At 41.0% G+C, this 27,161-nt stretch overlaps 1 protein-coding gene across 6 annotated transcripts in view; it reads right to left on the reverse strand.

Moving 5' to 3' along the window:
* The window catches only part of kcnma1a (potassium large conductance calcium-activated channel, subfamily M, alpha member 1a), a 146,679-nt gene that overhangs the window by 12,137 nt on the left and 107,381 nt on the right, over positions 1–27,161 (reverse strand). For 2 of the 6 annotated variants that reach the window (XM_035904692.2, XM_006783790.3), the window contains exons 18-25: positions 27,075–27,151; positions 14,075–14,168; positions 10,608–10,734; positions 9,495–9,719; positions 8,756–8,948; positions 4,410–4,523; positions 2,978–3,061; positions 1,039–1,169 (exon numbers count right to left, since the gene is read on the reverse strand). In XM_035904692.2, coding sequence (XP_035760585.1) covers positions 1,039–1,169; positions 2,978–3,061; positions 4,410–4,523; positions 8,756–8,948; positions 9,495–9,719; positions 10,608–10,734; positions 14,075–14,168; positions 27,075–27,151 — 1,045 coding nt within the window. Of the gene's footprint in view, positions 1–1,038; positions 1,170–2,977; positions 3,062–4,409; positions 4,524–8,755; positions 8,949–9,494; positions 9,720–10,607; positions 10,735–14,074; positions 14,169–18,023; positions 18,105–18,420; positions 18,454–18,766; positions 18,797–25,705; positions 25,715–27,074; positions 27,152–27,161 lie in introns of all 6 variants that reach the window. The other 4 variants (XM_006783795.3, XM_006783793.3, XM_087850196.1 and 1 more) reach the window with 3 other exon arrangements.

Consider the following 27,161-nt stretch of genomic DNA (forward strand, 5'->3'; position numbering starts at 1 on the left):
TATTCGAAACAACAATTTGACTGCGATCTGCAAGTGTCAGGTTCTCCTGTCCTTCAAGCCGATCAGAACCTGCTTTTGCTAAGAGTGAAGACAGCTGATGTCACCAGGCAGACGGGCCGTAGTGGCAGCGCCCCTCACTGGGACCCTGACAGGCCTGCAGAGCCTCATGATGGATGAGCAGTGTCCATTAGCTGGCTTCACCTCTGACCAGTGCCAGACTACAGCTGACGCCCGCTATACTCCCTGCACAGCTCAGCTTCACACGCTCCTCTAACCCCTTATTCGCAGAGAGAACTGCTGGAATTAAGCCATCACAGCACCAAAGGGAAACAACACACTTGGTCATCGGGAGAGGGAGAATTTTTCTGTAGCTCGTTTTCTGCCCATTTCATCTTTTTTCTTATCTCCGGCGCAGTGATCACAAATGACAAAACAGCATTTCTTTGGCACCTTTATAGCTGCGCATATATCACCACTATTACACTAACTTTTAGTTTACTTTGTTAAAATAAAACTCCTGAAAGTTAAACAGTCAACACTTAGTGTGAGTGATGCCAACTATTTCTCTTCTGATGTCAGTGGAGTTGGCAGGCATATGTGATCAATGTACTGTGCCATTTCATTTACCAACTTCTGCCTACTTGAAATGCCAAAACTGCGCATCTACTTAAATTTATGTCAACACATCACCTCAGGATGTGTTTGTTTTTATTATATACACCAGCAGAGCTTGTAACTTATAGGTAAGTACAGGTACATCTGAACAATTATTGCTCTAAAGCAATTTAATTGTAATAAGGAAAATAAGGAAATGATCTGGGTTTATTAACATAATGCAATGTCTTAACTCTACCTTAATCTACAGTCTCTACCTGAGCAACAGCATGCAGTTAAGTCTTTATGTACTTTATTTGAAACTCTGCTCTATTTCTCTGTAATGAATATAGCTATTAAAGCATGCAGATGGAGAATTTCAAAAATAAAAATTGTAAAATTTAAAACAAGCACAGTGGGTTTTCAGTCTGTTTAGGAACTCACCGCACTCATCAGGGAGTCGAGTACACTGACAGCGAAGGCGGTGCCGCAGGCGAAGGGCTGAGTGAGGTACAGCTCTGTGTCTGGGTCGTCATCATCATCTTGGTCCAGGAACTGAACGTTTGAGTCGTTCACTGAGAGAGGGGACACAGCCGAGTTAGAGACGGGCAGAGTGAAGTGCACGCGCGCTTGCACATAGACACCAACACACCTGAGAGTTTAATAGCATACGATACACTTCTTCTTCTTTTTTGTTTAAATGCTGAGTTACATTTTAAAAGATTAGGACACATCTTAGTAATGGAAGAAGAAGGTCTCAGGTATATAGGTATTGCGGTATGGTTGGAGCTTCCAATATAATGCAACATCAGATGCACATTATATCTCACTGCATATATACACCACTGCACTTACTTTAAAACACAAGAAAAAAAATAAAATTCATTTCTTCTCCAAACAATTGACACGTTTTCCACTGATTATGAAATCAATAATTATTATAAAATTGATGCCCGAGTTTAAAAATACTCTTTTTTTGTCCTCATATGTTTAATTGTTTGGAATGTGGCAAAAATGTGTTGTTGAATAAAATACCTTTTTCATTTTTTAATATGTATATTGTAATATATGTAATTCTATGTACTGTATATAACATGCAGGGTGCGTTTCATACATTTAGGCAAACCACAACTTTAGATAACCATTGAAGAAGTCCCCAATCTTAGCATCTCATCTACTATATGCTCATTTTGGTTTTTCTTTTATTCTTTATTATATTGCTATCCAAGGTACATAACTGCACAGAATTTCAAAATACAGTGACAGTAGCATACATAAAAACAAAAACATGTATGTATTTAAAAAAAAAAGTATATATCTATATATTTATAAGGGTTCATTAAAAAGTAAAATTTGAGACTTCAACAATGGCTACTATCTCACATGAGAAAACCATGCACTTAATGACATGCTATGTTTTTTTTTTTTGTTTTGTTTTGTTTTTTAGGAAATTCCTTCTTGATGGATGTGTTTGTCACATCATCACCATTGTGGAGATACATCTCACATATTTACCTGCGCCCCGAAAGTCAAATTAAAACCAGATAACAACACACTTTTTATATTATGATGAAGAAAAACATGATCTGCACAGTCTAAATGAAACTAGCCTGATAATAAATGGATTTTTTTTTAAAAACCTCTTAAAGAATGAGTTCTTGCTACGCTGCAAATCTTTTCCCCTATAATGTATTTCTAGCAGCAGTGGACAGCGATGAATCTATGAGCCAACGTTACTCTAAAAGAGAGCATCACACAAGTTTTCTGTTTGACTCGTGCAGTATCTGTGCCTCAGAGTTATGGCATGAGGGAAAGAAAAAAAAAGAAAAATACATTTTAAAAATAAACAAACAGCTTAAAAGATTTTGTTCGTTGTTGTTATTTTTGAAATTTGATTTCTTCTCTTGTTTCCTGTGAGCTGTGGAACAAAAATGTCAGTCAAAGAGAGAAGGGGGCTGATGCAAACGGGCCTGGGCCAAAGGAGTGAAGGGAGGGGAGCGGGAGTTAGTGTGTGTGTGGAGGTGGCAAGGAGGGGAGGTAGGGGTGGTGAGAGGCCGAGGGGGTGTTGCTATGAAAACAGCCACAAGGACAGACTGAACATGATCAAAGGCCTAGCGAAGCTCTGCAAAAACCCAACTGGAAGAAAGAAAACAAAACAAAAATGCCCCAAAATAAATAAGAAAAATAAAAAAAATCAGTAAAAAGAGGGCCAAAACAAGACAGTCAATTTCAGCCAGAACGAAGGATAAAAATGTGTTCAAAGTAAAGCCATGGGAGCAGCGAGAGCCTTGACTGCAGCCAGATAAATCAAGACAAGCTGATGAGGAGCGGAGCGACGGAGCGAGGGGAACGAACGGCAGCAGAGGACAAAGGCTCAGCTTACCCAGCTCTGTTATCATTTGTATGCTGGTTCCACTTTTTTTTTCCTGACTGAGTGAAACCAATGGCAGTAGTTTGCCAGGTTTAGCTAATGGTGATGAGACAGTGCAGAGAGAGGGAGAAATTGTGTCGTTATTGAAACAGTTTTAAAGACCGCAGTAAAGGCATTCGGGTGTCTCGAGACTGCTCGCGTCAACTTCGGAATTACTCTGAAATATTCACGGCTGTCCGGTGTCTAAAAGTGAAGCACCCCGGATTAGAGTGCACAGTAGATACGAAGCCCGAGCTGTCACAGCACCGTGCCGCTTCAACAACAATAAATAATTTCATGGTAAAGCAGTGAGACGGATAAAGAAAAGGATCTTATCCATAAACACACCTACTTCACACGCCATGCAAACAAAATTGATCACGAAACTCAGATGAGGCGTGTTTTTTAGGTTTGAAAGTGACTTTAATCTGCTTCTGGCACTGTAACCTGAACATATGACAATGTAAGTACAGCATATATTTGGCGTAAGACACACAGCCACTCTTCCCTTTGTATTCTCTTACTTCTTCCTTTCCTAAAAGACAATGTTATCGCATCTAGTGATGCTGCAGCTTGAAAATTTTTCTAAGCAAAGAGCATGCAGAGAGGCAACTCCAGAGCCACGAGCATTAAGGTCCAGGACAGAAGCCTTTGGCTCTAACGTGGACTATCTAGTTTTGATGATTACATATGCGGTTAGGAGTGTAATGGGAGAGGCTCAATTCAGGTAATGGCTGTGCTGGTTACAAGTAATATTAGGAAGCTTCTTTCTCTTTCTGGCCTTTTCTTAGCTGGCCTCATGCTCCATTGCTCCCTAATTGGGTCAGAGGAGACAGAGTAGCTAGTCTCTAGTGCTTTAGAAGGCCCCTCGGAGATCTGAAAGTTTCATGAGTCCCCATCACCATTGGGAATACAACCAGTGGTATTGTGATTAATAAATGGACCCATTTTGCAACCAAGGCACTTTTCCTCTTCTACCTTTTCTCTTCCCTTTTCTCCCTCTCTCACTCTCTCCATCAGGCCGAGTTTCTCTTGTCCATTAGTGGACAAATGGCAGGAGATGTGGCTTTTGTCCCGAAAGTGCGTGTTTGATACCTTTAAGTTGAGTCACCACTTGACAAAAAAAACACAACAACAAAAAAAACCTTGCAGGATCCAGTAACCCACATCTGAATATGAAGTTGAGTTGGGCAAAGCTATCAACAACATGAAAGTGGACAAAAATTCCACTCCGTGCATTCTTTAGTCCGTTTGACCTTGAATGAGTTGGAACTTTTGATAGCAGAATGATGCCTGAGATTATTAGCTCTGTGTGTCTACATCTGGAAATGAATAATGAGTTGACTGGTAGTTACTGGATGTAACATGCAATGTTTGCAACTGAGGTGGGTGGAAACAGTTTTACCTAGTTCTGTGATGATGGGGATGTTGGATCCGGTGGTGACAGATGCCTGACGCACGAAGCCATGTACTGGACTGCTGTCTGGAGATGACCTGTCCATTCCAGGAGGCGTGAAACCTTTACACATTCGGAAACAAAGACATAGATAAAACAGCGTTATGGATCAAGTATTCAGACTGGTCAGCAAACTTTATAGCAGATGTAAAGGTTTTAAATCTAAATATCTACTTGATAGAAATAGAGTCATGTGAAAAAGAAAGTTTTCAGCTCAAAGCCACCCTCACTGCTTCCACAGGCATTAAAGCCAGCCGGGTGCTGCTAATCAAACGTACCTGATTAACTGACCATCAGCAAGTGTGAGCACCTCTATAAAAACACAATTTTTGACAGTGTGCTGGTCTGGAACATTCGGGTGTGCGTTAACACAATGCCACAATATCCCCAATAGTGGACATCCCAGCATCACCCCAAGTTTAGACCAGGCAAAGCTCAAAAAAACTGCATAAAACCCAAGAGCTACAGGTTTGACCCTATAGGCATCAATTAGCATGTTAAAGGTTAATGATCATGACAATGTAATTAGAAACAGACAGAATAAGTATGGCTTGTTTGGAGGTATTGCCAGCAGAAAACCTCTTTTTACTATATAACAGCATAACTTCAGTTTAAGAAAGTTAAATTTGAAAAAAACCCACAATGCTTCTGTAAACTGTCCTCTGGAAGGACAAGACCAAAGATGAGAGGTTTGGTCATAGTGTATAGCACAGAGGCAAATCTACAACAGAATGGTTGAAAATAAAATGAATATAAGGAATAATGATAAGGAATCTATGGCATGACCTTAAGAGCCCTGTGCATAAATGAATGCCTGCAAACTTCAGTGAACTGAAGCAACATTGTGAAGAAGCCTGGGTCAAACTTTTCCCACAAAGATGTAAGAGATGGATAAAGTCATGCAGAAAAAAATTCCTTTAAGTTATTGGAGTTCAGACGGTTCTATAAGCTACTGAATTCACACGACTGGGCATTTAAAAAACTGTTGCTTCAGTTTCAATTTATACAAAAAATAACTACATGATTTATATATGCATCTGTTTTTGATAGGTTTCTATTATTACTATTTACATTTGGATAAATAAAATATAATAAAACAATAAAAAATTATTAAAGTTATAGCAATATATCACTTTTAACTAATGTTTTCCTACTAATTTACTAATTATTTATTCTTTGAGCCCTAACTTACATTTTGTGGTGTTTTTTGAATTTAATTAATTTATTTATTTTTTACCTCAAACATATAATGCTATTACCAATGCTACTACTTTTTATGAGGCATAATAATTTAATAAACATAAAAAAACAGATTCCAACTTAAATTGAATCTATTTTAAATGTCGTCAATGTGTATCGGCTTTATGTGGGTCTTACTCTTTATGGCAAATAGCAAAACAAAAATGTGCAGTCTGTATGTTTTATTGTAGAAGTATCACCGGCATGAGGGCATGACCTAAAACTCTGCATCAATACAATTACAGATGCATTCTATCTTACCCAGCATGAAGTTTTTGATGTGCACTTTATGTGCGATTCAAATGTGTGGATTGAAGAACACACACACGGACACAAAGGAGGCAGCTAAGTGAAGCAGGCGCCTGCCTAAAAACTGCAATAGTGATACTGTGCTTTTAGGGGTCAGCCAAGACATATTTAGCATTCACATCCCTCCATCAACTGGCAGACATAAATTTTATATGTTGTTCATTTTGTTACAATAAAATTGGTGAAGTGGATCCTGAAAACCTTTTATCGAAAATGGTGTGGCACAGAACCATGAAATACAAGTGCAAGTGACAGGAGTATGAATTCACATGACTTCACATTTTTGCATTTCCTCAAAGTGACAAGTAAACACCTTAAATCTGTAATGCTATATGCATAATGCATCAACTGTGTTTTGACATCCATCATTTAATGCTGACTACAGCAAAATGTCAGCTTATAGTGCCACCACCAAGGAAACATAATGCAGGGAATATATTCAGGTCACAAAGTTTTAAAAGGCTTGCAAATTCTCTCTGTGTGCGAGTGTGTGCGTGCCTTTCCTGTCAAGAAACTCAATGAGCTGCTTACATTACAAAAGAGATCTTTCAGCCCTTTGCAACGGAAAAGGCACCAAATAGTTTAGTACACAGCGGGAAGCACACACTGAACTGAAGCATGGATAATCATAACTTTTGTTACACCAATTATTGAACTAGGAGATAGCAGCGGTTTGACACTTCAACCAGGGAGCACAGCTCAGATAGTGCAAGCATCATTTTGTCGATGTCCATAAAGGATGATGTTTACTCCACTGGAGAGTGACAGCAAGTTTTTTGGATTCTGCCTCTAAAACGCCGCGCTTATTGTATCATAGTGAACATGTAGACTGTGGGAAGACGTAGGAGAGCGCCTTCCACTCTGCGCAGCGCAACCCCAGAAAGTGGCGTTGGTGAGAACAGGGATACATGAGGCCTGCTGTAGAGCTGCTTTCAAAGCCTGTTAGGTTACAAACAGCTCAAAAGTCGTTATGCAGTGTGAGCTGGCAAAATCCAAACAGAGAGCTGAGCGTCTACTGAGCACTGAAAAACAGAAGAGCTCAAATGTGTTTATCTGCCCGATTGCCTTAATCTATTTCTGAGATTATTCATCAGACATTCACATACACCCCATATGAAAAACACTGTTTATCTCCAAAGAAAGACACTGTTTCTCTTTATAGACTAATCTTGTGTCCTTGTGATTGAAATAACAGTATGCCTCTTGAATTGCCTAATTATACTTAACACAGTCAATTTTTCTCTTTTTTATATGTTTTATATTAATGCTAACTTTTTCTTTTTTTTAATGAAAAATGAAAATTATGCCCCAAAGCAAAGACGCTGGCTTTTGCTTTTGTTAGACTGTAACTTAGTTTATTCAGCTACAATCTACAATAGATGAGTGAGATCTGGGTTACATGCCCCCTTATCCCTGTAGCCCTGCGGGCACAGCTATGCTCTGTGGTTGACTACATGCTACAGCAGCCGGGAGAAGCTCTCCCCCAGGAAAGCACATGTTTACTTATTCATTTGCACCTCTAAATTCCACAGACAGCGTCTGAATGAGAGCATCGCTAGGAGGAAGGAATCCTCACAGCAATACCCATGATACAATAGCAGCACCTGGTTATATGCGTGTATTTTCTTATGTATGCATGATTGCATGTCACTGTGTTTTCTTAAATGGGCCGTTAAAGTAAGACCCGGTTATTGATGATGCCAGTCTCAAACCATTAGTTTGGGTTAGAAGACATAAACCGGCGAGCTTCTGGATGGACGTGGCTTTCTGCAAGTACTGCTCCCCAGAGTGGACGCGGTCTCAGATTTACTCCTGCCGATTGTTGCTTGCTGGCACTATTATCGACAGCGTATCGCTCACACAGGCTGGAGAAGTAACTGCATCGGCATTCTAATAAAAATGTGGATATGCCCTCCATTACGAAAAGAAAAAAAAAGGCCTTTTGAACCTTCACTTTGATTTGTATTTACAACGGTCGCTGTGGTGGCACTAACTGCTTACCTCAAGGCATGTCGAACCTTTCAAGCTAATCATAAACTGAGGATCACCTGTTTGTGAATGTTTGTGGATAGGCTGCCTTGGCATGAGTAACCGAGTGTGTTACGTGCGCAAACGCGTGCGCACGCCATGAAGCACTGAGGTGTGTGCGTGCATGTGTTGCTGTTTTGTTGTGACTAATGAGGAGCAGCTGAATTGGCCTGCCTGGTGATTTGTACTAGCTGCTTAATGATGATGAGGCCTGATGGGATGCCTGGTTCGTATGTTTGTCTGCAAACATCAACAATCTGTTCCAGACGATCTGCCAGACTCCAGATCAGGGGGAACAACATCAAATGACACAGTCATGTTGATTACATCATTAAAAAGTATTATCAAAGGTTTAGCAGCATCTAATTGCCAGGGACAAGACTGAAACCGTCAGAAAATTGCGCGGAGTAAACACTCTTTAAAGGCTTGATGAAGGTATAAACACAATGGTTCTGTGTGTGCACATCTTCAGTTAGAGTTACAGTAATGTCAGTTTACAGACGAGACTCAAAGCAGACTTTCAGAGAATTTCAGTTATGAGCGCTTAGCAGACTCTGTGCTCGACAAACTACATCTATCCTTCCTGTGTGGCCTTCTCACTGCCCTCCAGTCTTTTCCTCTTTTCCTTTTCCATTTTTTGACTACTCTCCTTTCCTCCCTCCCATAACCTGTCCCCTTTGGCCAGGAGTGTACATGGAGTCTAATGGGACACTTCTTACCTTGGGAATTAGCCTGTAAGACCCCAATGCTGTCATCAAACTGCATAGATTTGATGTTGAGTGTTGCCAAGATGCATTCCTTATCCTGCAGAGACGCATCTTCGATATTGTTCTGATTGGCTGACAGTATTACACACATGTCGCAGAGGTTGATGTTGACAGCCCTTAAATCTGCCCGACTTAATGGTGTACCCTTCAGGGCGAGGGGAACACAGAGAAAGAGCAAGACAGCGAGAGAGAGAAAGCAAAACACAGAGAACAGACAGACATGGGAGAGAGAAAAATAAATTTAAGAAGTGAGCAGAGTGGGGCTGTGGGAAATTAGTTAACAAGTATTCTTGTTTTGAGGCGATGACATTCCACTGATCTAACCGGGCGTTGGAGATTCAGAGACACGGACTAATCTAAAGGCTAGCCTGCGCTGAGGGCTGTGTTTGTGATTCTCCTCTGATCATCAGTCAAACCAGGCCTAACAAGCTCTAAGGCAGCAAGCCACGCCATCTGTGATGGGCACTGCAGCTGCAACGCTCATAAACTCCACTTTGGATATGCAGGATGTGTCACTGCTAGGGATGAGGGAGGCTCACTGAGCTCTCATGAAGTAATCATTCAACTGAGAAATGCGCGATCAAACTCAAAATGACAATCGCTTGAAAGATTTCAGTATGAGTGCAACTTAAAATGTCAGCGCCTTCTAGTTGGACAGATATTCAACATGCAGGTGAAGTAGTACACTCACAGGTAAGATGGAAACCTTGGGGAAGTTGTGTAAAGTTTCCCACTCTCTCCGAAGGTAATCCAGCGAGCCCACAAAAACTATAGGCTTTAGCTCGTGGTAATGGAAGTTGCTGGCTCTTAAAGGCATCACCAAGTTTCGCAGCCCCACTAAAGCGGACGTGACATCCCCAAATATACAGACCACTACATGGCCGCTTAGCACTGTCATGGAGGCTTCACTCCGGGTCTGTGGGGAACAGAGGGACACGGGGAAGGGGGGGAGAGAAAAGCAGAGAATGAGGGAAAAAAGTGAAGGCAGAAAAGAGATGAGGAGGCACACAGAGACAAACACAGGTTTACAGAATAAAAATGAGTGCCGATAACAGAAAACTGGGTCAGGTGCATGAAGTTAAACCCCCCCCCCCCCCCCCCCCCCCCCCCCCCCCACATATCTAGAGTTTAAATGTGCTTAAAGGCATCACATAAACTGTTATATATCCACATGTAATCATTTATTAACCATGTGTTTGGTTTTATTATTAGCTCTTCATTAGACAAATTAAACACGCACGAATGTAAGCTGTAAACTGTTACATTCATAAAAAAAGTACAGCTGCAAATTGTCTCATTTTCAGCTGGTGGCAAATGATGTTTATCTGTGTATCTGAAACATTTTGGTGAAGCAGCCTTCGTATTCCCTTGAGTTGAGTGAAAACAGCACCTGGGTCACTCGAGTCTTAGACAAAGCAAAGATATGTCGTATCTTTACTATGCACAGTAGGTGACTGCGCCTTCTATTTGATCCTACACAAACAATTTACGCACTAACATAAATGCTTTAAACCGTTTCGTTAAAGCATCCGAGCAAAGTCATGCACCGAGTGTTGAAATGCTGCTCACTCATTCCTTGGTGGATATACACATTATACTGTATATATAAATATAAAAACAAACTCACCTTGAAACAACAGAGAGGCAGTGAGAGAAATTTCAATACACATTAGTATGTGATTGTGTTACTGCAGTACTGAGGGGAAACATTTGCTCCTGAGCATACTTACTAGTACCTTCTTTTTTTATATACACTATTTTTCCCCTCACTGGGTAGCAGTTACAGAACTTTTGCACCACTTACCAGGATGACTTTTTCGATGTCTTTTGAAGGGCACCAGTGAAACATCCCTGTCGAGTCATACCTCTTCACGTTCATGTCCATATTCTCAATTTGTTCATTTCCAGGAATTAGAAGGGGATCGTGTCGACTGGAAAAGAAAAAATATTTATGTTAGGCTGTTTTGTGGCAGAAGCCAGGCAGGGTTCCTTGATATCTGTGCTGTCTGATCATTAAAAGTCCATCTCATTCTCAGAGTATGAAACTTTCTACTGCACTGCATAACTAGAATATCTTTCCCTCCAATCTGTCTCATCCCCTATGTAGAGGCATCAGAAAAGTCAATGACCCTTGTGCTCACTGTGGTACAGAGGAGAACAGCAACATCTCTCTCAGTATCACTCTCTCTATCCTCTATCAACACTGTCATTCACTGACAAGGCTTTGATGCCGTTTCTTCCTTCAACCTGCATTTGGATTGCATGCCATCGCAGGCAAAAGTTAAAGTTAAAGAAAAAAAAAGCTGTCAATTAGCCACCCTCTCTCTCTCCACCTCTCTTTCCCCCCCTCTCCCCTCTATCAGTTAGAGCAGGTGATAATAACACTGACAGCATTTAGTGTTTTTACACTCAGCCTGAATCTTTCATCCAGAGCCGCGTGTTGCGCCAATCAACTCCACGGAGCCCCCCGTCACTTCAATCTGCTCAGCTCTGCTCGCCTCCACACAGGGGCTGACTGGCGCATGCAGACGGGCTGCCGCTCCACCTCTCACTGCCAAGACAGCTATCTTTCACAGAGCTGTCAGCGGTGTGACTGGCAGCCTGTCACAGGCTCCGCACACCTCCTTCCTCTTCCTTCTCCGCGCCTCGGGTTGAACCTACCACAAGGCTCAGGCAGAGCAGACATGACGTCTGTGCTACGGGGCCACGCCCAAGGGATATCAGCTGCAGATGATACTGTGACATCTTCTGCAAATGGATGCGTGTTGTCAGTCATGACCCATCGTGAATGTTTGTGTGGGTGTGGGGTGGGATGGGATGGTGTTAGCGCCATGGCGGGAATACGGCTCATTAGGAAATTTACAAGCTGGATTGGCTACTAATAAATTATTTAACACAGGGCTCCTAAATGTCACCCAAATAGCGAGCGAAGTGACAGATAAATGCAGATATTCTCTGCTGAGAACTTTCAGTCCTGAACAAGTAGATGCAGAATTACGTGAACTTTGCTTAATTTTTCTAGCATTGTACCAGAATGCAAACTAAATGTTGTGTTGGTGAAATACAATATTTTATCAGATGCACTTTTATGGAGGACAAACAGTATTTCCCTTACAGCATGTCTCACTCCGGTGCCTCCCTCCCTCTCTGTCTCTTTCTTTCTCTCGTACCCTCTCCCTCAGTATATTTCAAACAGAGTTGAATTATTCCAGTGTATCACTCTGCAGTCACAAAGCTGGGGATGGGCGTGCTCCCCCAATCCCTCTCTGCCAGACTACGAAGGCAGCTTCTTGCTTTGAAAATTTTTCCCATCATGCAAACTGACAAAGGCATGCTTTTCAAAAGCCCACAGCCAATCTGTTGATCATTATTTATTTACAAAGGCCTTCAGGCTGCGAGTCCTGTAAAAACCATACTTGATACGTATGTTCGCTCTCTTGCTAGCTCTCCACTGTGTTTTCCCCCTTCTTGCTTGTTGAATAAAGTATCCCTAAGGCTACCTCAAACAATCACTTTTCATTCTGCATAAAATCCACCTCGCAAAGCACAACGGTTTGTATAATATATATGGTCTTATATGTTGACAGGGGCAGCTGTGAAGGGGTGGAGGGAGGGACTGTGGACTGCGATGGGTAATTTGATGTTCTGCTAAAGGCTAATACTTGGAGGGAAAAAAAAGAAAAAGCTACACCTATAACAGAGGACCTGTCATCCCAGCACCCAAGAGCCAGCAGAATACAGAAGCAACCCTAAAGCAGAGAAAACTTTGACACCGCTTTGAAGCGTTTTCAAAACTGAGTAAATAACTCGCAAGGATTATTATCACTGTGAGATCAAAGCGCAGATGCATATATTACACGGCAAACGGGGACCGTCTTCTAAGCAGAAAAGGAAGAGAAGAAAAGGTTTTGTGCTTTAAGTTAGGCAAACTAAAGAACCTTTTAAAAAAAGCAGTTATCTGGAAATGTGCCAGTGTCTCGTTGTTTTTGTAGCAGTTTGCTCCCTCTGAGCAAGGGCATCTGAGCTGATGCTCTGCTGCGAACTAGACTGAAGGGTATGACTCTGTGTTGGGCTAATGGTTTGGCAAGTGTGAAGGCTTATTAAGTGCTTGTTTTGTTGTGAGGGGGAGGCCGACAACTATACTGGACAAAAATCACATAGGCATGCCAGTGCAGTAGGAGGATTGCTGCCTAAGGGAAACTAGCAGGGCTAACGTACACGGCACTCGACCAGAATGGTACAGTAATAAGTGAAAACATTATGCAGCGTATGAAAGAGAACAAAACAGAACTACTTTGTATAATAGCTCATATTTATATTGATTTTATTTGGAAATGTTAACTATTCCACCTTAGAGTTTGCTTATTTTTTAAAGGGTTTAAATTCTATAAATAAGATTAAAATTATATATATTATGAGGCCTCTCTTTAGAGTTCCTTAATGTAAACCCTCGCTCTCATTAGGAGACGAGCAGTGTAGCTATGAGTGTTTCTGTCCTGTTAGATCTTCGCCACCGTTCCTTCATCCCGCCGTCCCAACCCGCACAGCTCGGCCTCCCTGCATTTTCCTCTCAGTCGTGCGTCTAACCCCGCCTTGCAGTCAGAGGAGCACAAAAACCTACCCTTTTTATCTTTCAAAATCAATTAACAGCAGTTTAATTCCAAAGGACAGGATAAAAGGAAGGTAATATTTGATTTCATATTTGATTGTGACGATACATCTCGCATATGGCCTTAAGTACCAGATACACTACTCACAGGGGTTCCCACAATAGACGAGTAGCCCGAGGGCAAAGTAACCATGCAGGTCTCTCTGATTGGTTGGTGGTGTCATTAGTGCCAGCATTGTTTAAGGAGTACATGTGGACCAGAACGGAGGAGGTGACAGCTGGGTCTTTAAAGCCAGAGGAGTTTTCAAACGGCTCCTCACAGCCGCTTTTCATGACAGAAATATTATTTCAGCTCTGTCATTAACAGCTGACAGCATGGCATCCTAAACAGCCAGCACCTAACAGGGCATTTCTCTTCTCTTTTTCACTCACAGAGTTTCTTACCTCCCTCTTCTGCCACCCCTAATTTGCCCCCTCCCATCCATCCAAACTCCCACCATCTCACCATCAGCAGCATACGCCTCTGAAGTATCTCTCAGACACATATCCCCCCCCCCCCCCCCATCCCCCCCCATCCATGCTCCCTCCCATCTTCCTTATATCTGTCTTCCTCTCACTCCCAGTTTGAAGGCTGGAAGAAGAATAAAATCAGCATCTCTTACCTCATCATTTTGGGCGAGCAGTTGGGTGAGTTTCGCATCCCTCCGTTGCGCTGCTTTTTTTTGGGCGAGAGCGTTGACGGATGCTCGTCTTCGACTGAAAACACATGCGCACAATGTCAGAGCAGAGACAGACGGTTCAGAAAGAGAGCTGGACCTGACATGAAAATAGGCAACAATCAATCAATCATTCAATGCAAACCACAAAAAAAAAAAGAAGAAGAAACTGAACGCAAGAAAAGGAAAATTAATAATTCAATGTGTCAAAATGGAAGGGAAATAAAAAAATAGAGAGAGAAAATATTAGTAATGGACAAATGATTAAATCTGAAAAAAGCAGGAGGAAACCACGGAGAAAAAACAATTCATGACCTAAAAGGAAGGTTTATTTAAAAAAATAAGAATTTTTTTTTTTTAAATGTTCCCCATGTTGTGGCTATACTAAGGTGCAATATTGCACATCCTTCACTGACACTTCACTGCGTCTTTCCACCCACCGAACTCTGCAGGCGGTTGGACCTCTAGCAGTTTACATCCAAGTGACCATGCTTACCTAAAGCATTAATTGCAATGTGATGCTACAGACTGTTATTGTCACTGGGGCATGGGCAAAAGCAATGACAATGATATAAATACAGGTTATGGAGATGAATTTTGAGTGCGTAGTTGACTTCCTAATGAAACTACTTGAACCCCAACACCATAATTCAAGTTCTTACTAACGTGCACAACGGCTCTTCTACAGGTCTGCCCCCATGCTAAGAGAACGGCACGCATAATAAAGGTCAGGGCACGTTAGCAGTGTGTGAATCAGTGGATTCTAAATTATGAAAGCAGCTGGTAAATGGCATAATTGCCAAGAAGAAAAAGGTCATATGTTACAAGTTTAAATAAAAAGTAAACAACTTGTGTCAGATTAAATATACAGCGTCTTTGTTTCATGTTTTGCTGGACAATGCTGTGTTATTTTATAGTTCTCTTTTGTTTGTTTTTTTTAAAGATTATTTGATCACATTTGAGCTCTGTTTTCTGTCAGCCATGCTTCGCTAGGTTGAAAAAAAAATCATCTAAAAACAAAAACACTGTTTCTCAAACTTTACTTGAGTCCCAGCCAGACAGAGAGAATGAGAAAGAGCAGCCGGAGTAAGTCCAGGCCCAGCTGTCTGAAGATTTCAGTCAAGCTAACAGTAGTCTGATCTTCTCCACTGTCTGTGAGTTTCAAGAGCTTTCAGACAGGCACCCAGATACTCTTATCCAATCTACGCTCTCCCAGCGCAAATGTCAAGTGCACCGTCACTTCAAACCCGCATTAGTCCTTTGGTTAGAAATCAATAACACAGCATGATATTAGTGCAAATCAATGTGCGCGCTGCAAGCCGCGGTTATTCCAAGCATGTTGAATTTCATTATTCTCTGAGCACCCATTCTATGCTGTCACCTAATTCTGCTAATAAAAGATAAGAAATATGGCTTTGCCTTCTAATAAAATGTCATTCTCTGACATTTCCTTTATGCAATTGGGCAATCAGAATAGCTAATATCACAAGCATTTTACACTTTACAAATAATTCTCTCTATGATGAAAATACCACACAGCAGAAAATATGCTTTCCTTGCTATACCGTTTGACAAACTCCTCTTGGTTTAAACTTAATTTTTTAACATTAAAACAATTGAACTTCTTGCTTTCACGGACACCACGCTGCATTTCCCCACAACATAATGATATTAGTGCAAAATCCCTGAGCTCACAGCACCTAGTGCCACTTCTGAAATAGCACGTTGTCTACAGTAAATTCACCTGTTTTACCCCGGCGCTTAAAAGTTATCTCATATAGACAGTAGCAGCCACTGCACTAGCAGCCAGATCTGTGCAAAGCAGCAGGAGAAACAACAGCAGCAGCTCCAGCAGAGTGAGCCGTCATGCAGCAAACAAGACAAAATGAAGAGACGGGACAGCATTACTGACTGATGCATCCCGCTAAGGGGCCAACCTACAGTGCCTACTGTGACTGAGCAGCATGGCATTACTGGGGTGGCAGCGGTATTTCACTGGCAGACTGCGGGCCCGGTTCAGTCGACTTTCAGCCAGGGATCTGGTCGCCACGTCTCCTGGACCTGAGATACTGAAGCGCAATTGCGAGGGGTCGTCCCCGGGCCCCAGCCGCACGTGGAGCAGGCATCCTTTACGGTTATTAACGAGAGGGATGTTGACTGTGCCCAGGCTGACCAGGGGGTCCTGGCTGGGGTGCAGGGCATTGGGAAGGAATACATTTGAGGTGATGGAGGTGGAGATGCAGCCGGTGGTTTTAAGTGTTCTGTTTTGAAAAGGCGGTCTAACTTCATCCGTTACTGTCAAATAGTGGAGAACAAAGAGTGTGAGAACGCCTGCTTTAAATGCTCAGAAATGACTGAGTAATGAAGTGTTATTGTATTTCAAATTTTGTGAAATAGATATTTCAGGGTAAATTCCATAAAACAGTCATTATTTCACAGCATGTTAAAATGAATATCTGATCACTATTTAAGAAAAAATGCAATTTAAGTTTTGACTGAACCAGCTTAAAGCAAAAATATAACAATAATAATATTAATAAATAAAGGTAGGAATTTTCTAAAAATAGTTGAAGCCTTCCTAAAGAAATGTTCACCGTATTATTTGCTTTTCATTTGTGTTAAATTCATTAGAAGCCTCTTAACTTTACTTCTCATTTGTGCTGCGCTCGGGTAGAACAAAGCCGAGGCATGGCTTGGCTAAAGCCAGTCAAAACCAATTAGATATTGTCACTTCAAGTGAGCGTGGCACACCACAATAATGTCAACAAATAGAACTAAATATTTATAATATTATAAATTCAAAACATCTAATCATTAAACATGTATTGGATTCCTTTTGGATTATGTACACAAGTGTGATTTAATTCTGCATGAAAAATGTTCAAAAACAGAGCATTTGGAATTTTTACTATTACACTAAATCGCTTGAGTATGAGAATAAATACTCGCATATGTACCAAATATGTTCAGCAAGTCGTTTCACCAAACTCACAGAAACACACACTCACACACAGTCCATCTGTGGCTGCAGAGTCAACCCGCATGTTTGTATGTACTGAAAGGGTCATGGCACACTGCAGGAAGACAGCAGTGGGAGATGAGTAAAATATCTGGTTGCAAAGTTGACTTGGAGAGGCGGAGCCCTTTTCCTCCCTTTGGTTGAAGGGTGGTTGGTTGGTTGTTTGGAGGAGAGAGCATGCTTGGGTGGCCCTGGGCGATAAACAGACGTTTATCCCAGCCGTCAGCTGCCTCCTTGATTTACAGGGCGCCACCGATAGCTCCTGGATTCATCTGGCCCTTGTCAAACACGTGCAGCGTTACAGAGTGTTCACCCGCCCTGGCAGGTCCACTGTGCATCCTGAACAACCCAGACGGCAACTGTCCCTTCTTGAAATGATAATCACATGACGGTACTGTCCTGCATGCAAGCCTTATCAGATCGCCGTGACCCAATGTAAACTGGATGATGAGGTGGAGGAATAACAAGTAAAAATGTTTACTTTACTATGTGAGCTAAGCTGGCTTTGCCTTTACAGTGTTTGCTGCATGAGCGAGCTTTGTTCTTCAGCTGCACTGCAACTGCATGAAAGAGCTTTTTAAAGCCATGCATTGTGGTCTTTACAGTTAAAAAAGGGAAGAAAAAAAAAAACTTATTTTATGATTACTGCGCTTCCTTTTAGTTTGCTTAACAGGTGAGGCAGCCATTATTTAATAAAGGAAACCAAAAAAAAAGCCTTTATCTTCAGTATGACTAATAATAACAAATACATTTAAAATATAGACACAAAGTGTTAGAGGTGACAAATAACATTTCAAAAGTGAAATGTATTCTTAACCAGTAAAATAAAGGAGGGGGGGGGGAAAGTCATTTAACAATTATTTACCAAAGATTTACCTATATTGCAATCAGCTTTGAATCGAACGCCAGCCTCTTTATGGCTTCCACTGTTTCCTGGTGTTGTAGCGCCATCTGCTGCTACATGCAGCACAATACAAAAAGAATATTTCATGGATCTACATAGTGTTATCAAACACAAAATGATCTCAGTACTTTAGTTTGCTGTCAAAATATGTTAAAATGATTTTATCATATTTAAGTTAAATATAAATAAACTGGATATTTTAAAAGAAACACTGAAAGTTTTTCAAAAGTTGGTTTCCTTTTTTTTTTTTACAGTAAAAATACAAAAATACTTAAGCAGAGCATCGCTACTAAGAATGTTATATGACATGCTGAGGGAGCTATACTCTATACACAAAGCTATGGCAGAAGGACAGGGAAACACACTTACGTGATCTGACAAATCCGTTATACTTATATTTGGCTGGGGAGGATGCAAAGACAAGTGGCAGGTCACACACAAGGAGAGAGGGTGTAATGAAAGAGACACATTAGGAAAGACATCAACATAAGAGCCGTAGATGGAAATTAAATCAAATGTAAATCTGATGTTGTCTCACCAAAAGGTATGAGGGCACAAATCAAAAAATGAAAGTATAAATAATTAAAAATCACTGTAAAACCCTAATGGTGGCACTGATTACAGTATGATGTGATGGCACATAAAAGGCAGACAGATGAATGAAAGAATTGTCCATTCACAGAGTGAGCCATGCTTTTAGGAAAGTGTACTACACCTGTAATGAGATGTAATGACGGTCTAATGGCTGGTTTTAATACATTTGAAAAAAAAAGGAAAGAACTACATTACATGTCACATCATTTCCGTGTAGATTTAGCAATTCCATTTTTTTTCGCATTTTATAATAAGAGTTTCGTGTGGGGGGGGGGTTATATCTAAAAATGATGAGAAGTGTGAGGCGGAACAAATAAAGCCACAATGGGAAATAAAGAAAACGAATACATACTTCAGTGCATGTATAAATCCAAAACAGATAACAGCTGCTCAAAACAGCTGCGCTAACAGAGCACTAATGCATAGATACCTGATTTTCGCATGCAGTCCAGAAGTCTTATACAAATAGAGATTTTAAAAAGGTTTTTTTTCATAACTTGAGCTCAGTGCACGATCTTTGGGGTTGTACTTTTAAAGGGTTGACAAAGGTCTCCACTTTTGCCAGTGCAGTTAATTCTCTGGTAATTACAGTTTTTGACCTTGACCAAGAAGATATTAAAGACCAGTACCACTAGAACTACTAATGTAGTAAGCACTTGAACTCAGAGCTGCTGACACTCCCCACTCTCTCCCAGAGTCTCTTCCAGCAGTAAAGGTCACAGTGAGGGCCCAGGGCTGGCCTATGACACAGATCCTCAAAAAGAGACTCACAGTGGCCCTGGCATCTGTCTCTAGCAATCTGCCCGCACCGCAAAGGCGGCAGACTAACTGGCTAGCATCTGGGGCATTGCGAGGCGGCGTAGGACAGGGTGGGTGGGGGAGGGTGGTCGAGGGGGTGGGGGTCTGCCTGGTGGACAGGAGCTGTCAGGGCAAGTTTGGTGATGAACCAGCAGGGCTGGGAAAATGCAAACATAATTTCTGTGTCAGGATGGATAAGGTCCCCAGCAATGAGATGCAGATTCACACACATGCATAGACACCGAGATACAAGTGCATGTTGTTGCGCACACAAGATGTGCACATGCGCACATATACACAGCCCAGAAGGTTGTGGACAAGCCGAAACCATCTCCCTAACCCCAGGCCCACGATCCTTGTCCAGAGCTTAGCAAACCAAGTTGAAACCTCTTAACTGACTAAAGATTTTCTAAAATAGTGAAGGTCAAGTCACAAAAAAAAACTTGTGTTTCATTTACAGACAAAAAAACTGATGATGTAGCCAAAGAATTTAGAATAAAGTAATATGTTAACTGCTTATAATAAAAAAGAACAATGGAGAACTACATTTCTCTAACCACTTCATCTGCATACGTATCATTACTCATTTAATGAGTTTGTGTTAAAAGTTGCCATAATAAATATTGTGTTAGTCGTTAAAGCAGTTTACAGTTTTATACTTCTGCCATCCTAACTTGCTGATAGCTGTCTGTGCTACACACAGACACATGTGGCCCTAATTTGGCACGTGTAGGAACACAGCAGCTTAAACGAAGCAGTGCTATCCAAGAGATCAATAATCAAAGTGCAAGAAAAAAATTAGTTCAGAAGCGTATGAAGTCATCGTGGATAAAGATGTCTTATCCTCTCAGCCTGGTGGGGGGAAAAAAGAGGAAATAGGGAAAGGAAATCCAACAATCCCTGACTGACAAAGCCCAATGCGCTCCTTCACTAAACTCACTTTGTTCAGATGAAGTCAGGGTTAAAAAGAGAAAGAAATCTAAGACAGAGGAGGCTTTCCTGAAATCCTACAGGGGGTTGAGGGAGAAGTGAGATCAGTAACCATGTAATGGCCAGTAATTGGTACCGAGGGATATCAGCGCAGCCCCAACTACAAGAGGCCAAGCCAAACTCATCATGGCATGTTTGACACTAATCTAGGCTGAGTCGGCAGACGGTGGGAGAATGTTGAGAAGGAAATCAGATCTGTATGCCTGAACCCAAGGCTTTGATAGCTAGGCCTACTGCTGCCATGTCTAATTGACAAACAATTTAGGATTTCCCATCCACTCAAAAGGAAAACAGATTTAAGGCGATCTTCTAGGAGCCTCGGGCCTCTTACCTTTCCTTTATCAAGCCAGAAGCACTTTTTATAGTTTCCTTTTTGATTTTAATTTCTCCTTCTCTTTGCTGTTCCTTTAACTATTTTCTTGTACACATAAAGCATTCCCTTTCTCTCATTTGATTTTTTCCTCCTTCCTATTTCACTGCCACGTTCCTACCGTGTAAATATGACAAACTATTAATGGCTGCAGGACAGATGAAGTACAGGAAATACAAGTCTGAACAATACAATAAATGTGGGGGGGAAATGCATGTATGTTTTCTTAACCGTTGCATAAGTAAAATTTGATTTCAGTTCCATTATTATTTGTGCCCCGCTCATCATTTTTAAGACCTGGCAAGACGATAGAGGCTTAAATGGTATTTCATTTATGATTAATTTAAAATCCACATGAAAGTAAAACCAACATCTTAGTAGTTTCTCATCAAGGTTAAAAGAAAATGCAGAAAAAAGCAAAACCTACGTCAACTGAAAAGTGTACAAACTTAAAAAAGGGTTAACTCAGAGGTTTGAAAGAGTCTTCAAAGTAAATGTACAAAAGGCACAATTAACAAATGTTATCATTAAAATACAGAATAAAATCTTTCATTTTTGTATATTCAGACATCTTACCTGAAACAGTTAAAAAGAGACATAAAACACCACGCTCCAACAGTGACATTATCACACGACTGCATGACTGGTGCCGCATGCGGGAGCCACATGTCTAACATCTACAGTACTTACAGCACCACCACTGAGCCACGTCACCACTTATCAACCACACATACTATAAATCAAAAAAAATCTAACCAGATATAGAGAAAGAGAGAGATAGATACAGAAAAAAAAAACCCAAGATCAATATAGAAAAAAAAAAAAAGCAAAACAACAGAGAAACACATAGACCACAGGTACACAAACAATGGGGTCACAATAAACAAATTACACCTCACGCACGCACACACACACGTACGGTATGGTACACGGTACGATACACAGAGCACACACCACAGACACGTAACAGCATGTGTTGGGCGGTGTAACTTACAGGCACGTAAAGTGGTTGCGCAATCATGAACAGAGACAGAGGAAAGTGGGTAGGCCCTCTGAAGGGTGTCCATGTTACTATGTACACTGCCTGACATGCAAGAGCAGTCTTGCTCTGAACGGCCGCAATCAAAACAACATGCCAGTTTCATTCGTTTGTAGACGGACATCTTGGCTACAGTCATGTTTTGGGATGAGAGGAGAGGAAAAGCAGCAGGTTAATGGCAAAAGGAGAAATATACATCTAGGGGAAGTCGGAAGGTAACTTCATCAGAAAGTGCAAGCCTTAGTCACCTGCTCCCACAGGCTTGAGCCCCAAGTTATAGTAACAAACTCCAAGAGTTACATTTACCTTAACAAGTCAGCCGGCACATTTCATTTTGCCATTTTAAAAGTGTCTCTAAATTGGACACATTATCTATTATTATAATATTATCAATTAAAAATACAACAGTCATAATGCTGGTGATTCTCTTAGGAGTTCAAGCTGTGCGCTAAGGCTGTAACAAGTCAAAAAGGCAAAATTATAACAGTGGGAAAGAGAGGTGGGGAGAAAGGGAAGAGGGTAGGGAGGCATTCAGGGAAGAGAGGCATGAGCAATGTCTTCAGCAGCAAACCTCATACAATGTTTCATACATTTGTACATCCTCTATCCATTTGGCTAAAGGAGTGGATCACGTACCTGTATCCCATCATGCAGCTGTAGCGGTTCTGTCCAAGGCATCACACTAGTCTACTGGCTAGACTGGCTAAATCATGCTATATTCAAAACCTGCAATTTCACTGCTCCACTCCCCAAAGGGACTTCACTCTGATGTGCATGTGCTTAAACGGTGTTTGTGAAAAGCATATGTTATTACACGCAAAAGTGTTAGTTACACAGTTGTTGTTTTGATGTAATTTGAAGTCATGTTTGAAGATACAAATGGGAAGTATAATTCACAAGAAAATGAAGAATTAACCATTAATTTGATCCTCTAATTAATATCCCCAAATTATCAATTGTTTGCAGCACATATTTACACATTTAAACACAGTGTGTGCCTGATTTTAAACACTAGTTTGTACCTGGGAAATTCTGAATTTCCGTTTAAAAAATTTATCTAATGTTCTCCGTATACCATAAATTTATAACCATTCACGGGCCATTATAATACATATAATTTTTTCTTTCGAGCAACCAGCAAAACTGGTTCCCAACTAGCATTTCCAACATGAAATATAAAAGCATTTGAGCATTTACATACACCTACGTTTTTTTCAAGCTTGCTGTTGTGTGCATCAATTCAGCACATACAGCCCAGTGAATCTTTCAAATGGTTCCAGTCCACTTATGTTTCTTTTCAATTATCGCCCAAGTAGAAAACAGGCAAGATGACGATCTGGTGCGCTAATTAAGTAAAAAAGGATGTAAAAGTAGTATTACGCCAGACAAAAGTTTTAGCTACAAAAGTCAGCCTACAGCCAAGTGTATGTATGAGTGGTGTGTGAAGCCCTTGAACCCTGAGGGAAGCGGGAGTGAAAGTCCCCAGAGTAGCATCTCTAGATTGCTGTGACTCTGGACAGAAACAGTCCCTGGTCCCCATTCTCTCATTGCCAAGGTGTAAACAGACAGCAGACTAATACTGTCTGGCACCTTTACAAAGATGCTTTCAGCATCTTTGACTCTGACTCACATTGGAAAATAAGACCTTGAATGAAGTAATATGTTTTCAGCTCCTGGCCAAGGAAAGAATGGGAAACACAGATCATATCCCATGAGATGAATGCATCAGGGACTGCTGTATCCTGTGACATGCATATGTGCCTTACTAGAATGTGGAAAGCATGCAGGAAATGTAGCTTAAGTCCTGGCAACAAGGAGAAGTACACAGATAACTGTTCACAGTAATGAAACAGTTTTGGGAACATGGCGGACAAGTGCAGTGAGGCCGTCAGGTCATGCTGAAGTTTCTTTGCTTCGGTGGTTTTGTTTGGGCGCTTGGAACATATTATGTGGGCTCACTGGCAACTTTATTAGGTACACATGTGAAATCTAACATAACCTAATACAACAGCTCTGCTGTAAACTCTGCTTTTACGAGGCTTCTTTATTTTTCAAGTAAACGTGAGTTGTCACGTTCTGGCCTGTAAACATGTCTTTAACCCTCTTTGCATGTAATCAAGTGGACAAATGCAGTAAGATGAAGAATTGAAATAAAAGTAGACTCTATGGCAGAGCTGTTGTATTGGTCTGCATTTAGCGTCACATGTGTACCTAATAACAGCAGCCCATGAGCGTGTATGCCACAATGTAGACTTCTGACAAATGGAAGGGGAGCAATGAAAGACACGAGACACATACACATACACGCACACACGCACACACACAAAGACAATGTATTTTACTTCTGACTTCACAAATACCTAGATTCTGGTTTAAGATGACAAGGTGTCCATTTCAGGGCATTCCTAACTGAAGATTCAACATAGCAGCGACCCTGATCAACTGTCTGTGTGGGCTTGATTGGCTACTACCGCCTACAAACCACTAATATTCTGTAAACAGAAGCTTTCAGGGTGCTATGTTGAATATGAAGGATGTCCCACAGAAAGCAACATTCTGATATCCACCTAAAGCCTCCTTATTCAGCAACAGTGCAAGGAAAAAGGATACTGTTGGCTCAAGAGGTGAACCTTTGAGCAATAACTAACAGAGAGTGCAGTATCCTGTCAGAGTGGGGCACATAAAAGTGGACAAAACAAATACTTTTTTTCTTGAAAAAGCCAACTTTGTACACAAGTGCACACCCCTCACCATACCCTGCTTTATATTGTAACATATGGATATAAAAACAATGTGAAATAACATGATAAGGATGATAAATCTGTAAAGCCGTACAAACTGATTTATTATCCTAAAACAAAAAGGCACCCATCTGATCCTTGCAATGTTGCTGAACAGGTCTCAGGGGATTAGAGTTTCCTCTACAGACATCATCATTTAACTATGGATATCTATTACCGCACAAGACTCTGGCACGGCACTACCATCTAGTGGGAACTGAAAATTATGACAATGCCGCGTATTAATCCTAGACTTGTCTCCCAGTAAAGCAAGTTAAACAAAATGGCCCAACGACAGTCTGTGTTTGAAAGGCACAAGGCTCGTGCAGTTCTGAAAAGAACCAGTGATCTCTGAAACATCAGCCCAGGCTGGGCCAGGGCCCGGAGTTTATAAAGGGGCTGAGATCACAGCAAAGGGGGGTAAAAGGGGAGACCAGATTGTTTTGATTGTGTTTTGGCAACGTAGCTTGACGGGATTTGAAGAACATCCCAGAAGGACGTTTTCTGCTCTCTGCCACACAAAACTTCCTTTGACAGAAAGCAGATCATTTTAAATAGCAGTAGATCTTTCCCCCGTGTGTTAGTTCCTCTAAATCTGTTTTTAATGTACGACATCTCAGATTTTTATTCTTCTGTTCTTTCTCTGAGCAAATACACTATAAAGAGGTTAATCACATGTAATGACACAAGACTCGCAGCAGATTGGCTTTTAAATGCCAAATACGTGTTTGGTTTGATGATCAAAGAGTGAGCAAAAACTGCACACCTCATCGGCCGCATCCAATCGTGTAGCGCTTTATTTAATTGTCATCTCCAACAAATCAGATCATCAGCCGGCTGAGCCACTGAGGAGCAGAGGCCTGATGCTGGTGCGAGTTCAATATCTGCTGTTTTGGATTCAGTTTGTTCTGAGCACCGTGTAGAAATGGGAGGCGAGGAGAGGGATGCAGAAGCTACACCGGTAACATGCAACATAGATACAATATACTATTTGCTGAAAAGGAAGAGAAATTAAAAAAAAACAAAAAAAAAACACTTGCACTGCACTCTGGGTAATTAGACACCCATTTTCATTTTACTCACAATAAATCACTACCAGTGAGTAGTTAAAATAAAGTGGTGTTTTCCAATGGCAGCAGGGAAGGAAATACATCAAAAGTGTGTCACTGGTCATAAAGAAACATGGGAAAAAACAACAGAAGAGAACAAAACATGACAGAACAGAACATACAGTTGGACAGAATTCCATTACAGTAATGGAACTGTCATCTTTTTAATGCAACTCTCTTGTCAGCAACAAATGTAATAAGATAAAACATAACGCCATCAGCTGAGTCTCAGGAAAGCAAACAGAGGTAAATAGTTGTGGTAAATAAAACTAGAGTGTGAAAAGCCTGTTGATTCTATTGCGTTGACAGAGCAGAAAGCGTCTGAATAATTGAAATGGCACAGACAAAAGAAGGAACTGGAGGGTACCTATTTTAAAACCAGGCTATGTCTGTAACGGACTGCTCACCGTAACAGCCTGTGACCTTTTATGGAAACATAGAATATTAACCTGAATTATTTATCCATCAGCTAACACATTCTGACAAGTATCTTCTGCACATAGGTCAGGATGTATTTGCGTGCTTTTCCTGCCTTAATGGTAATGTTGTATCTGCATAAAACATTTCATTGATTTGATGTGGGTGTTTGCATAGCTAAATTAGAAAATTAACAGCTAGCAACCCTATCCAAACCATTTGTGACCTTAAAACAATTGAGAAGAATGAAACAGCCTTAAAATATTTCACTGAGAGCATTCGTATGTAAGTAAGAGGACATGTTTCCTAATTCCTCCACCAAGCTGAGGCTGAGGCACAGCATGTGATCAGTGCTCAGAAACTACCAGGCTGAATTTCATTAAACTAGGTGAAGCAGGTAAAGCACTGGCAGAACCTGAACCCATCCTTTATAATTGCAACATAGGGCACTTGGTGGATCTGTTCTACTTTCTAATATTTCAAATGCGAAACAAGCCTGGTTTAGACTCTTACGCTTTCTACTTACATGTTACCACTTTGCATTTCATTCACTGCAATGCAGTCTCAGTTTGTGCAAATAAAGTGGTGATTCAGTGGTTAAAGCAAGATGAACAGACATTTAAAAATGGCAAAAGCTACATTTTGACAAAGAAACAAAAGTGCTTTGACTTATGATCATACTATAATGGGGGTTATGGAAGCTCAAATGGGACCAATATCAAACACTTTCCTAAGAGTATAATGGCAATATAATGTTTAAAACACAGATTCAGAGTACAAGAAGAACAGCAACACAATGAAAGGCATAATAACCATGTGCACACCTATGAATAAAGAGAAAGACGAGACCCATAGGTTGGTTTTTGGAGTGAGAAGGAAGGGAAGGAAGGGTGCCAGTGGGGCAAAATAAAGGCACAGCTACTCACGTCGCTTGCAGCCGCACTTCTTGATCCGTTTGGGGTCTGTGATGTCATCATGACAAGCTTTGCAGTAGAAAAATGCTCTAAAAGTGA

This window comes from Neolamprologus brichardi, chromosome 13 (assembly GCF_056152115.1).
Source record: "Neolamprologus brichardi isolate AB-2024 chromosome 13, ASM5615211v1, whole genome shotgun sequence".
NCBI classification, from domain to species: Eukaryota; Metazoa; Chordata; class Actinopteri; order Cichliformes; family Cichlidae; genus Neolamprologus; species Neolamprologus brichardi.